General features: G+C 36.2%; 1 protein-coding gene and 1 non-coding gene across 4 annotated transcripts in view; both read left to right on the top strand.

Annotated features, from left to right (window-relative positions):
• LOC100889635 (heterogeneous nuclear ribonucleoprotein K) overlaps positions 1 to 11,689 on the top strand; it is a 75,822-nt gene extending 64,133 nt beyond the window's left edge. For all 3 annotated transcript variants that reach the window (XM_030977197.1, XM_030977198.1, XM_030977199.1), the window contains 4 exons: positions 2,389 to 2,419; positions 3,011 to 3,048; positions 5,782 to 5,951; positions 8,619 to 11,689. In XM_030977197.1, coding sequence (XP_030833057.1) covers positions 2,389 to 2,419; positions 3,011 to 3,048; positions 5,782 to 5,951; positions 8,619 to 8,649 — 270 coding nt within the window. In that variant the 3' untranslated portion in view covers positions 8,650 to 11,689. The remainder of the gene's footprint in view (positions 1 to 2,388; positions 2,420 to 3,010; positions 3,049 to 5,781; positions 5,952 to 8,618) is intronic.
• On the top strand, positions 6,700 to 6,795 carry Mir7 (microRNA mir-7). Its single transcript, NR_036391.1, has one exon. It is a non-coding gene; the product is annotated as a microRNA mir-7 (primary transcript).
• Positions 11,690 to 13,001: the final 1,312 nt, after the last annotated feature.

Raw genomic sequence — 13,001 nt, 5'->3', positions numbered from 1 at the left:
AAATGTATATGCATCCTAACTGACATGAATAGACTTCAGTGAGCAACTGTACATATGATATAATGCAAGCTAGCATCCCATACACTTGTAGATATTGAGAGGAAATATCACATAATATGTAGTTTAGTGTGCTTACACTTTGTGGATAATTGATGTCCGTGGAATATCTCTTAAAATACTAGCATGTATCATGACAATTCTACAATTTTGAAAAAAAAATGGTAAGGGGGATAGGTAGAGAGATAGTTGAATAGTTCTGAGGGTATTCAGCTGTCTGAGTGGATGCTTGAGTAGCTCTTTGGTCCCTCTCTCTCTTTCTCTCATTAAAAACAAGGAGAGAGGTAAACAAAAAATATGAAAAATGGAGGAAAGCCTGTCATTTTGATGGGTGGATAAGAGCCCTGGAGCTTCTTTCCATCACTGTCCTCTTATAATGCAAAAAGATACCCAGATATTCATCATTTGCATATTGGCATTTACATTGCACCAGGCACCATTTCCTAATACTCTATGTATTTTGCCCTGGCAGAGAGAAGCCATGGGATAAGCTCCGTAAGCACTGCTGTGATTAACGGCAAATCTCAGGGGATTTAAAGACCTGATTAGTATGCAGATTACCTTCCTTTCTCAGCATTTGCTGTATACATTTCATTTTAAAAATATGAAATATAAGGGTTCAACAAAAACTGAATTCTGAGATATGTAACAGTATGAAGAGTTTTTTTTTATTTAAGTTCTTTTTGGAGGATGCTCATGTTCTGAGATTGTTAAAAAACTTTGCCAATTTGATTTGATTTGATTTGATTTATTGGTTTCTGCATCTTTTTTCTTTTTTTCATCATACATTTTCATGAACATAATATGGCTTGATACAATATTTCAAGTGTATATAATTTTTATACAGATAATAAACGATATTAAACACATATATTGAATTTAAACAAATATATTGAATGGAAATTAACATACATTAGATGCAGGAGGGCTGCAGTAATAAGCAAAGTAGCTTGACGTGCCGGCAGCCCTCAACTTAGATACAACAATACAAATAAAAATAAAAAAAGAGTGACTTGCAGAGAAGAAAAGGAAAGGGGAGAGAAGAAGGAGGAGGAGGAGCGTTGGTAATAATACAATAAATCTCATACAGCTGCTGATTGAATACAGGTTCATTCATGAATGGAAAAAAAAAAAAAAAAAAAAATATGTGGTTAATTTGTATGAGATGACATGAAGAAATGCAAGGAGAAAAAAACCATATGCCTGCATCTGACTTATTAAGGGTAATCAGGAAAAATTCCACAACTTCTAAAAGCATTTTCCAGGGGATGTACTTTTGAATTGCCTACAGGTATATACACTTGTACATGTACATGTATTTCATGAAACAGTATATTTGCTATAAGGGTGTATTGCCTTTCACTTTAAGTGCTTTTAAAGCATAGGTTAAATGGATATTTATGATCTAAGGACAACTACCACTGCCACCATTGCCAAATGTTTAGTTGGTATAAAATGAATTCTTATTCTCTTAAATTTATTACTCATATTCTTTTTGTGCACATTTCCATCATCTGAAGCCTTCTTCCTACTACTACCCCCTTTCTTCTCTTTCTCTCTCTCTCTCTCTCTCTCTCTCTCTCTCTGTTTGGCTTACTCATGCCACTGGGGGAACAAAACGTAAGAGCCTGGTCTAAAAAGGAGATCTATCTGTGAATATTTTAGGATTGACAAGTAGGCCCAGGGGTATTTATGCAACCACTTTGGTTGCTCTCATCCCAATCACCTCTAAGAAGGAAGGGAGGGAGGAAGGAAGGGAGATCTTCTTCTGACTTTGCCTATGATGTTATCACAGCTGTGTACAGAAGAGGAGGAAGGCATGCCACTATCAATTTCTCACTTACTTGTATCCTCATCCCCTCAGTATATTTGTCTTCCTCCCATTTTCACCCTTTCAATTTTTTTTTCTCTCGGTCTTTCACTGTTCTTCCAATTACTCATTCCTCTCTCTTTCTTGCTCCCTTTCTCATTTTTTCTTTCTTGGTTTATTTTTATGACGTACTTATCAACACAATCCCCTACTTTCTGTAGTTTTATTAACCAGTAGCAGTTCAGAGTTTCTGTCAGCTCTAAGTAAATCACTTTTTTACTCCTAAAATTGACACCAATTCCTACATATATGCTTATAAAATAAACCATTTTTGGAAGTGATTTCTGCCCTTTCTGCTCATGTACATTGAGTAATTCCTAGAATTATGTATGGCTGTCAAAGGAGACAGTGAAATGCTATGTCTTAACCTAAAGGGATGTTTATTTATACAATTTTTTACTCTTACTTTAGAATGTTTTATTTGTGCAATCACACTCTCCTTTCATCTTTCACTTTTTTAGACTGGACAAACCAACCTAGAATCCTTGGATAGTGAGTAGAAAATATGTTAATGCATCTCTTTATGATTTAGTTTACTTCAATACGGTCATGAGAAAAAAAAAGGGGGAATTTGCAGAAAATGAAGTAAACATACAATTTTACATTAAACTCTTTACCAGTGGGGAATTTATATATTAGGTCATAGTGGCGTTTCTATCTTTACAGACAGCAGAAACAGTTGCAGATTTTTCCTCTTTGTTTGAATTACACTTATAAAAGTACTTATTAGTATAGATGATCAATATCAAAATAAAGTAGGGTAAATAATAATATTAATAAGATATATATAAAATTATATTGCTAAAGTTGTAATCTTAAATTAGCAAACTGTAGTTAAACTGTCATTGTATGTAAATCCATGTATTGTTGCACCCGGTGTATGTGAAAAAACATGGAATAGAAATCAAGATATAATTTTTTTGCAATTTTGGACAAAGTATTTATCTTTGCTCTCCAACCACCTATGATATTAGTGGCAAAAATTGTAGACAAGACATTGAAACTTTCTCTGCTGTATTGAATAGAGAGAAAGTTAATTCTCAAGGTTTATTCTTTTCTATTGTCTTTGTTTCACTCTTATAGGTCCTGAGAAGACCACTCAAGTCACCATTCCTAAGGATGTAAGTTCTCAGCTTTACAACTAACAATTTCTTTATTGTTTGGTTAAGAGCTGTAAGAAGTGAATGGCTCACTCTGAATCACTTCTGTGTCACCAAATTCATGAGAACACTTTGAATCAACTTCTGACTAGGCATTTTTTTTCAGCTTACAGAACTATGATTTTTTTTCAACTTACAGTAGAAAAAAAATGCATTCAAAAAATATATCCTACATGATATTAATTAAGGGGTCATGCTATCTACCTGGACAAGTCAAAGGGGTCATGCTATCTACTTGTGCAAATCCAAAGGGTCGTGCTATCAACCTGGGCAAGTCAAAGGGGTCATACTATATACCTGGATAAGTCCAAGGGGGTCATGCTATCTACCAGGGCAAGTCCAAGGGGTCATGCTATCTACCTGTGCAAGTCCAAGGGGTCATGCTATCTACCTGGGCAAGTCAAAGAGTTCATGCTGTATACCCGGGCAAGTCCAAGGGGTCATGCTATCTACCTGGGCAAGTCCAAGGGGTCATGCTATCTACTAGGGCAAGTCCAAGGGGTCATGCTATCTACCTGGGCAAGTCCAAGGGGTCATGCTATCTACCTGGGCAAGTCAAAGGGGTCATACTATATACCTGGATAAGTCCAAGGGGGTCATGCTATCTACCAGGGCAAGTCCAAGGGGTCATGCTATCTACCTGTGCAAGTCCAAGGGGTCATGCTATCTACCTGGGCAAGTCAAAGAGTTCATGCTGTATACCGGGCAAGTCCAAGGGGTCATGCTATCTACCTGGGCAAGTCCAAGGGGTCATGCTATCTACTAGGGCAAGTCCAAGGGGTCATGCTATCTACCTGGGCAAGTCCAAGGGGTCATGCTATCTACCTGGGCAAGTCAAAGGGGTCATGCTATCTACCTGGGCAAGTCCAAGGGGTCATGCTATCTACCAGGGCAAGTCCAAGGGGTCATGCTATATACCTGTGCAAATCCAAGGGGTCATGCTTTCTACCTGTGCAAGTCCAAGGGGTCATGCTATCTACCTGGGCAAGTCAAAGAGTTCATGCTGTATACCCGGGCAAGTCCAAGGGGTCATGCTATCTACCTGGGCAAGTCCAAGGGGTCATGCTATCTACTAGGGCAAGTCCAAGGGGTCATGCTATCTACCTGGGCAAGTCCAAGGGGTCATGCTATCTACCTGGGCAAGTCAAAGGGGTCATGCTATCTACCTGGGCAAGTCCAAGGGGTCATGCTATCTACCAGGGCAAGTCCAAGGGGTCATGCTATATACCTGTGCAAATCCAAGGGGTCATGCTTTCTACCTGTGCAAGTCAAAGGGTCATGCTATCTACCTGGGCAAGTCCAAGGGGTCATGCTATCTACCTGGGCAAGTCAAAGGGGTCATGCTATCTACCTGGGCAAGTCCAAGGGGTCATGCTATCTACCAGGGCAAGTCCAAGGGGTCATGCTATCTACCTGGGCAAGTCAAAGGGGTCATGCTATATACCTGGACAAGTCCAAGGGGTCATGCTATCTACCAGGGCAAGTCCAAGGGGTCATGCTATCACCTGTACAAGTCCAAGGGGTCATGCTATCTACCAGGGCAAGTCAAAGGGGTCATGCTCTCTACCTGGGCAAGTCCAAGGGGTCATGCTATATACCTGGGCAAGTCCAAGGGGTCATGCTATCTACTAGGGCAAGTCCAAGGGGTCATGCTATTTACCTGGGCAAGTCAAAGGGGTCATGCTATCTACCTGGGCAAGTCCAAGTGGTCATGCTATCTACATGTGCAAGTCCAAGGGGTCATGTTATCTACCTGTGCAAGTCTAAGGGGTCGTGCTATCTACCTGGGCAAGTCCAAAGGGTCATGCTATCTACCTGGGCGAGTCAAAGGGGTCATGCTATATACATGTGTAAGTCCAATCTATTGTGTTCCAAAGGATGTAAAATAGCACTGTATTATGTATGATAACTGTATTAAGTTCAAAGCCTTAATAGAGTGCAGATCTGATTGAATGTTAAGTTACCCATTTTAAGTCATTTTTATGTTCAAAACTCTACAATAGTCGGTCACATGCACTGTATAGGACACAAAATTAACCTTGGGTTTGCTCCTTCAATATTCATAAGACAGTGTTAACATGAAAACTTTTTCCCTTTTAAAATGTTTATTTGTTCTCTGATTAATGTAAATGCCAAGCCTCACCTTGCTGCACTACATTGTCATTTATCAGTCATTTGAAACTTGAAACATTTTTTCATAAACATTCTAAAACTAAAATACTTTTTACTGTTACCTTTGATATAGAATGGTAAGGTTAAACTTTGAATAATGGAATTTGTTTTCTTCTAAGTTGCTGATTATCAAATGTGACTACGTAATAGAGCAAAGATAGTTTCCTCTCTTGATTGTATTTACATATTATTGAGATTGAAGTACAGCAAAGTATCAAGTGTACTCATGTCACAGTGAAGAGAAGTCTCTATATTTGTGGACTGTTCCACTTTTCAAGTCTATTTTTGTTGTGTCCTCACTCTTTTTCCGTTAGCATTACCATGCATTAGTAACAAAGATGGAAGTATTCCTCTAAATCTAGCTGTTTTGTTGCCATTATGTCTTTATTTTGTTGCCTTCAAAGCAGGAAGTTATGTGAATGTTATTATTCAAAAGAAAAAGATAGCAAAAAAAGAAATATCCATAAGATGTCAAAAATTATGATATTTTCTGTAACAATTATACGTTTGTCTGTTCTACAGTGTGCTGGAGCCATCATTGGGGCTCGGGGATGCAGAATTCGTCAGATCAGAACCCAGAGTAGGGCCACTATAAAGATTGAAGACTCCAAGCCAGATTCCAATGAACGCATCATTTCTATCACAGGGACAGATGAACAGATAGGCTATGCCCAGTACTTGCTCCAAGAAAGGTATGTCAAACTTGGGGTGGTGCTCAAGTACTCTCTCTGGTTTATAATTTCTTGGTGCCATTACCAAGCATGGGGACTTTAGAAAAAGTTTACTAAATACATATGAGAATGCATACTTTCAACCTCCAAAATTGCTATGGCCATCCCAAATCACCCAATGAGATGCAACAAGACCATATTGGCAAAACGTAATTGTGACAAACACTAAAGAAATGCTGACAACAAGCCTGATGATATTTTCTAGGGTTGTTCATTCCAAAATACTATGCAAAGCAAATGTGAGCATTATGACTATATCGGTCATAGTGACATTTTTTCATTGACTCGCTTATGAAAGAGTTCCTTTTAAACAATTGCATTTATTTACTGATGATTTTCATGTCACTTCACATGAATCTATCTTAGCTTATGTATTTAAATGAAAACAGACGAACAATCAAACAAAAATGTTTGATTTACCAATATGAAAATCATCTTGCTCTTGAGAAAGAGCTGAAAATAACAAAACAATCAGTAATAGAATGGACCACAAAATATCAGTTTTATGCAACCTTGAACAGTAAATTATTGATGCTACAACTGTTCTGCCTTAATGAAGAGGAATTCAACAAATAAACAATGAAAACAAAATGAAGACTACATTGAACTGCAGGTAGGAAGAACTAGTAAGTCATAATGAGAGAGATATAAAAATCTTGGAGTGGATATTCTTTGGGCTCCACTATCATGAAGCACTGCAAAAAAGTCACATACCTCTGGCCCTTTGGAAGACTAGTGATTTTGTTGTTGTGAATGTCAAAGAACTAACAAAAAATCACTGTCGGCCACTGGGGACAGAGGTCCATTCATCAGGATACTACCTAGGAGTGGCAGCTACCTCATCAATCCACATCTCAAAGATTCATTGATGTAGATCCCATCCTATACTCACTGAGCAATCATGGTCAATGCAAGTTCTCAAATGGTTGCATGATATGTAGTAACAGAGCTCAAAACTGGGCTTGGATGAGTTGATAGCAGTCAATGAATATTTATGCACCTGAATTTCGTTTTTTTTGTTTTAAATGTAGCTTTAAAGAGGAACACGGTTGTATGAAAAATACATCCATCACCAATAGGATCTAAATTCTGGGGATACAATGTTAATGTGTGACTTGTTTGGAGCAGAGGTAGAAGAAGATATGCATAGTGATGATAACAGTCAACTTTATACACTGCACTTAAATAGTTTGGTACACTTGTAATCAGAACAGAATTGTAAGAATCACCCACATGTTAATTATTATCAGATTTTTGGTACTGCAACAATTTGGTAATGATTTGAAGAGTGGACATAGGTGTTCAAGTTGACATCAATTAAAACAATTAAAAAGGGAGGCAATCGTGCATGAAAAAAGACCACCGACACCCCAAAATATAACACCCAGTGGATTGAGGAAGCCACTGGTATGGTCATTTGTGCCAGCATTTTTGCTCTTTCTGCATGTTGTCAAAGTTGGACCATTGTTTATACTGATGAATATTAAAGAAGTATTGACTAATAGGCAGTAAGCATTAGTTTACTCATGCAGAAAAATATTGTTTTCATCAAGAAGCACATCACATTTATTCCTACACTGCAATGCCTTTTGTTGTCTTATTTTTCATGGGGAAAAGTGGGATTAAGATACCGATACCAGCTGGGGCGGCCAATTATTTATATCCATTATTTTTTGTGCCCTTTTCTTGCTTTTTTTGTCCAGTCAGTTTATACACAGCTTTGAGGAATGTTTGGGTCGTTGTTCTGCTCTGTTTCTCAATCCTACTACTTGTCATCCAGCAGAACGACAAACCCAAACATTCCTCAAGGCTGTTTAAAAACTACTTGGAGAAAAATAAAAAGAGAAAGGGGTGCTAAAAAATCAGACTCAGGATCTGAATCCAGTAGAGCTGATATGGGAAGAGCTGGGAGGGGGGGGGGGGGGGGGGGGGGGGGGAGTGTCAGAGAAAAATGCCTAATAAGTGAGCATCATCTGTGGGAGATTTTTTGGAAGGAATGGAAAGACGTTTAATTTGACCACCTCCATAAGTTGATCAGCTGGATGCCCAGGTGTAATCAAGGTGTAAAACAGAACTCAACTATACCTTTAATGCCTATGAGTTTATAATTTGTATAAGTTCATCCGTACAAACGCACAGGTTCAAAATGTGATAGCACGCCGAAAAAGCAAAAATGCTGGCACAGCAAACGAGTTTGATATCAATTGTTGCAATATCACAAATGTGATAATAAATCAAATGTTCATTCATTCAATCGTTTATTCATTTCATTTTCATAACAAATACAGCAAAAGCAAATAAACATACAAGTATATATACATACAAAGGCAAAGAATTTTCAGTTTATGCGATAACTTCAAGTGAAATGTGGCTGATTGCAGGTGTACTCAAACTTTTGGAGGGAAGTAAACATCCCTATTGAGGTTATATTATACTAGGTTTGTCTAAGCTACCTAATAACAGTCTCCAGATTTATATCAATGTCTATTGGATTGGATTTTCTCCTATAAAAGCAACTTTATTGCAGAAAATTAATATTATTTTGTAAATAATTCATTTTGAATCACATACACTGATTCATGATATGTTCATGTTTCTCTTTTTCATCCTTTCATTGATTCTTTGCAGTGTGAGGAATTTCTCCGGTGCCAAATACTAGTGAGAGATACAAGGGGACATCTTCTAGCATCCAACTCAACTAGACAAATTTCAACCATCCTAAATATAAGGCTACCCTTGAAAAATCTGTGCCATGGAATGAACATTTTCTGTTCCTACTAATTTTTGTCTTTGTTATAGTTTCCAAGTCTATGTAGGTTTATACACACTTCCAGCTCACTTAATGCCACACTCACATACTAAAAATATACCTTACTGTCGAAAATTTGTATAATTCTAACTAGTAATTTTAATTTTAATCATTCGGCACAAATGAAAAGAAAATACTCATATAATTTGTATCCGTATCAATGCAACTTTTCATTTGTTTTTAAAGGCAAATTAGAAGTAAATGTTTTATGATATAATCAAAACTATTTTTATGGAATTAGGGTTAATAATGCATTCAGATTGTTTATTGTAGAAAGATTAAAAAAAACACAACTGTAATACCATTGGCTAGATATGAGATAGCATGTTTGAAAAACAAGCTGTTAGTCTTTCGTTGCAAGGTTGAGGTAAATATTTTTTCCTTCTGGAGACTGGAAAGCACAGCTTTAATCTAAATCAATGTTCTACAAATTTCATGGGCTCATTTTCCCCTTGATACAAATATTCCTACTTTGTGCATTTTATTGCTGCACCATATATTGAAATATCATGGTTGAATATTGTAGAAATTTTAATTTGTGAGATTCTTAATTGAAGAAAGGTTGTACAAGGCCCTTATACCCCCATCTCACTAAAAAAGCGACTGTGGTGATCTATGAAAATGTTGTTATGCATTGCAGAATCTCCCTCCAAACCCATTTTTGGCCAGTGAGGCGATAACACTACATAGCTTTACTGCGATCTACCTGCTCTGAAGGCAATTGCGATATGATGATAATATGGCGCTGTCACTTTCTCGCCCTATCTTGAGACCGATGAGATGTATTGCTTTTGCAATCAAAACGATCATAATAGCGGCTCATATGCTTATCAAGATCTCGCTACAGTTGTCCAGTGAGTAGGGTGAATGTAGCTTCATGCAGGGCTTCTGTGGTGGTTTGAGGCTATGAGAATAAAGTAATTTGATCATTTTGTTAAAGGAAGGAGCATGGTAGTGAATGGGCCTGAAAACACAGTTGGTCAGAGACTCTTTTAATGCCCTTGTAATACGCTGTCGGTGCTGCTGCCACATGTTAGAGCTATAAACATGTCATTAAAATACACTCTTGAGCCGACTGTGATGCACATTTCCACCTCAGCCTTCTCGCTTAGCACATTTTAAACATCTTCAAACAAGTGACCAGAGAGATGTTGGCGACCTTAGACGCTTCAGAAAGGCTCAAGATATGATAGAGAAAATTGAAAAGATCAAACCACGATCCACTACGCTTTGTCAATTTTTGGGGGATCAAAACAGAATCCTCTAGTGAGATGGAGGTGAAATTTATTCAATTCTTCATTCTTGAGGTACAAAGAATCCCCCAAAACATCAAGTTTACAAAAGTATGAGTAATTAAGTTAGGTGTTAACTGTACATACATCCATTGACCCAGTATAGATGTACATTTGCATGTAAACTTACATGTACCAAGAATGTATGTATATGATGCACAAATCTGTGATGAGTTTGACATTTCATTCAAATCATAATAAAGTAACACAGAGTGAAATAAAATACAATTTGTTTTTATTCTGTGAAGTAAATTTTTAATCAGGGCTCTACATTAATCCTTTTGAAAAGGGTCCCAAAAGACTCCCAAAAGACTCCCAATCGTACTTTGTGGAGCTTGTATGCATACATTCTATGTAAACATTTATAAATTATGGGGGTCCAGAGTTAGATTTTGGACCCCTTTGTATCCCAGTCCCTGTCACTGTTTAGTCCTGTTTTAATACACAGTATGTTTTCATTCATTTTTAAATTTTAACTCCATGTACTCTTATATTTAAACTTATTTTAAAATCATGTATTCTTATATTTCTTTTATATGAAAATCTTTTCCAATTGAATTTAAGTCTTTAGGTAAGAAAATCTATAAGATAAGACAAAGATATAATGAGAAAACTAAAAAAGAAATGGAATTTTTTTATCAGGTACATATAAATATGAAGTATTATCAGCTTACCTTTATATGTAAGTCATGGAAGGTAATACTTGGACTTGCCACATTTTAGCACATTGGAACATTATGAAGTTTGTTGTGGTGCTTGACCACATAATCAAATTATGATCTACCAGAAAAGTAAAACTTGTTATTGTGCTCATTTACTTTGCTCTCTTCAACTTTGCTGTACATAAAGAGCTTAAGAATTCCTGCAATAAATAATAAGATGAAGTAAAAGGAAGAAATTGAAGTCACAGTCAAGGCACTAAGGATTATTCAACCAACACTACAATATATTTTGTATTGATAAATCATGTTTAACTTGATTAGTTTGTATACCTTGGATCAAAAAATGTAATTAGTACAGAAACTTCAGTGAATCCTTGATGTCATTTTGTCACTCTTCTAAATTCATGCATTGAAGGAATAATAATTATACCGAGTAATTTCAGAAAATACAGCTCAAGGTGTATGTGCAAGTTTTGATTAAAACTGTCAAAGTGACTAGCTGTTTGAAATCAAACTGAAATTGAATTGATAACTCTTTATTAATAGATTTTTAATTTGTTCAAACATTATAAGGTAATAATTTGATACAAACTTAAAGTACTTGCTCCAAACTTGTACAAGAGTGCTCTGTGTAATTTGAATGTCTAATATGTAAGGATAAAGAACAATTTGTGAATCTAAGTCTGAAATGTCTTCCAATTTGAAAGGCATGTGAATAGTGAATACAAATTTTGAATTATGCTTGCAAAATATGGGTAAGTCGTCTTATCCCTTGTTTGATATATATTTCTAAATATATGTGAAAACACATTGTTTACACAATTTTATAATGAATTGAGAATTTCAATATATAATGAGAAAGCAAATATTCCTAATGTTTTTGTATGTGCCAGCTGACATTCTGTAATAAAGTTTTTACTATCTTTGTATCATGTACATTATTGACTTCGATTTGTTTTTTTCTTCTTGTCTCTTGTTACAAAAGCACATATGATTGATATTATGGGGCTTGTATGTACTAGGGTTAGAATACAATGGTAATTGAAAGTAATGAAAAATTTGTGATTTATGTCTTCCCCCAAATCATTTATGATATTGTTATATTTGTTTGGTAATATAGTTCTTATTTAGTCAATATTATCAATACTACAGTCTAGATCTCTGACTCAGACATGAGTTGAATAATACAAAGTTTGTTTTACTAGAATCGATAATTTGAAAAGAGTTGATTTGTTTTCTTCTTTAATGACATGATCAGGCGCGTACACAGGGGGGGGGGTGTTTGGGGGGTTAACCCCCCCCTTTGGTAATTTTTTGTTTAAAAAAAAAAAAAAAAAAAAAAAAAAAAAAAAAAGTGACCTCTTACCCCCCCCCCCCGCTTATTCAGCGGCTGGCTGAGTCGTTGCGAAATTTTCGGCCCGATTTATAAATGTTAAACCCCCCCCCCCCCCTTGAAAAAATCCTGCGTACGCGTCTGGACATGATCATTCTTATCATCTATCATTGAGATGAAACTCCCAGTGGATGATACATGTGATATAATCATGGGCGTCAATCCTTACATAATACTTATTGTTCAGGGGGGATGAATGAATAGATCACCCCCCTGAACAATAGGTATTACGTAAGGATTGACGCCCATGGATATAATACACGTCTTAATATAAAATATAGTAGAAAATATTATGTGAATTGACGTTGGTTAGCCTAAATAGTTTTCATGTAATATAAGATCGAGGCTTCTCTTCTTACAATTTAAGAAAAATGAAAGGATAATCATTGTATTGAAGAGTCGACTGAAAAAGTTCGTTAGTTAACGATAACTTGTTACAAGCGTTGGTAATCTCGACCTTAGCCAGTGAAGCTGAATTCTAAAGAGCGCATTTGGGTTTAGGGTTGTAGTTGCTGTGTTTCCATTCTTTTCCTATCTTTTCTTACGCTATCCTTTGTTTCTTTCTTCTATCATGTTCCTTTATGTTATTTATTGTTTTTTATATTCTGTTATTTTCTCTTTCTATCTTTCCTTATGTTATTTTTTGTTTCTTCCTTGTATCACATTCTCATGTTATTCTTTGTTTTATTATTCTATCTTTTTCTCTCTATCTTCCTTATATTATTCTCTGTTTTATTCTTATGCTGTAATCTCTTTCTCTCTTTCATTACTTTTCCACCAAAACACACTAATTTCTGGTTGAAGATATCTTCCTGGCACGGTTCATGTTCACACTGCACGCTAGATCGATCTGGG

The sequence above is a fragment of the Strongylocentrotus purpuratus genome, unplaced genomic scaffold, assembly GCF_000002235.5.
Source record: "Strongylocentrotus purpuratus isolate Spur 01 unplaced genomic scaffold, Spur_5.0 spur5_scaffold_9, whole genome shotgun sequence".
Lineage (NCBI taxonomy): Eukaryota > Metazoa > Echinodermata > Echinoidea > Camarodonta > Strongylocentrotidae > Strongylocentrotus > Strongylocentrotus purpuratus.
The sequence above is the reverse complement of the archived record's forward strand: the minus strand, read 5'-3'. Positions and strand labels throughout refer to the sequence as shown.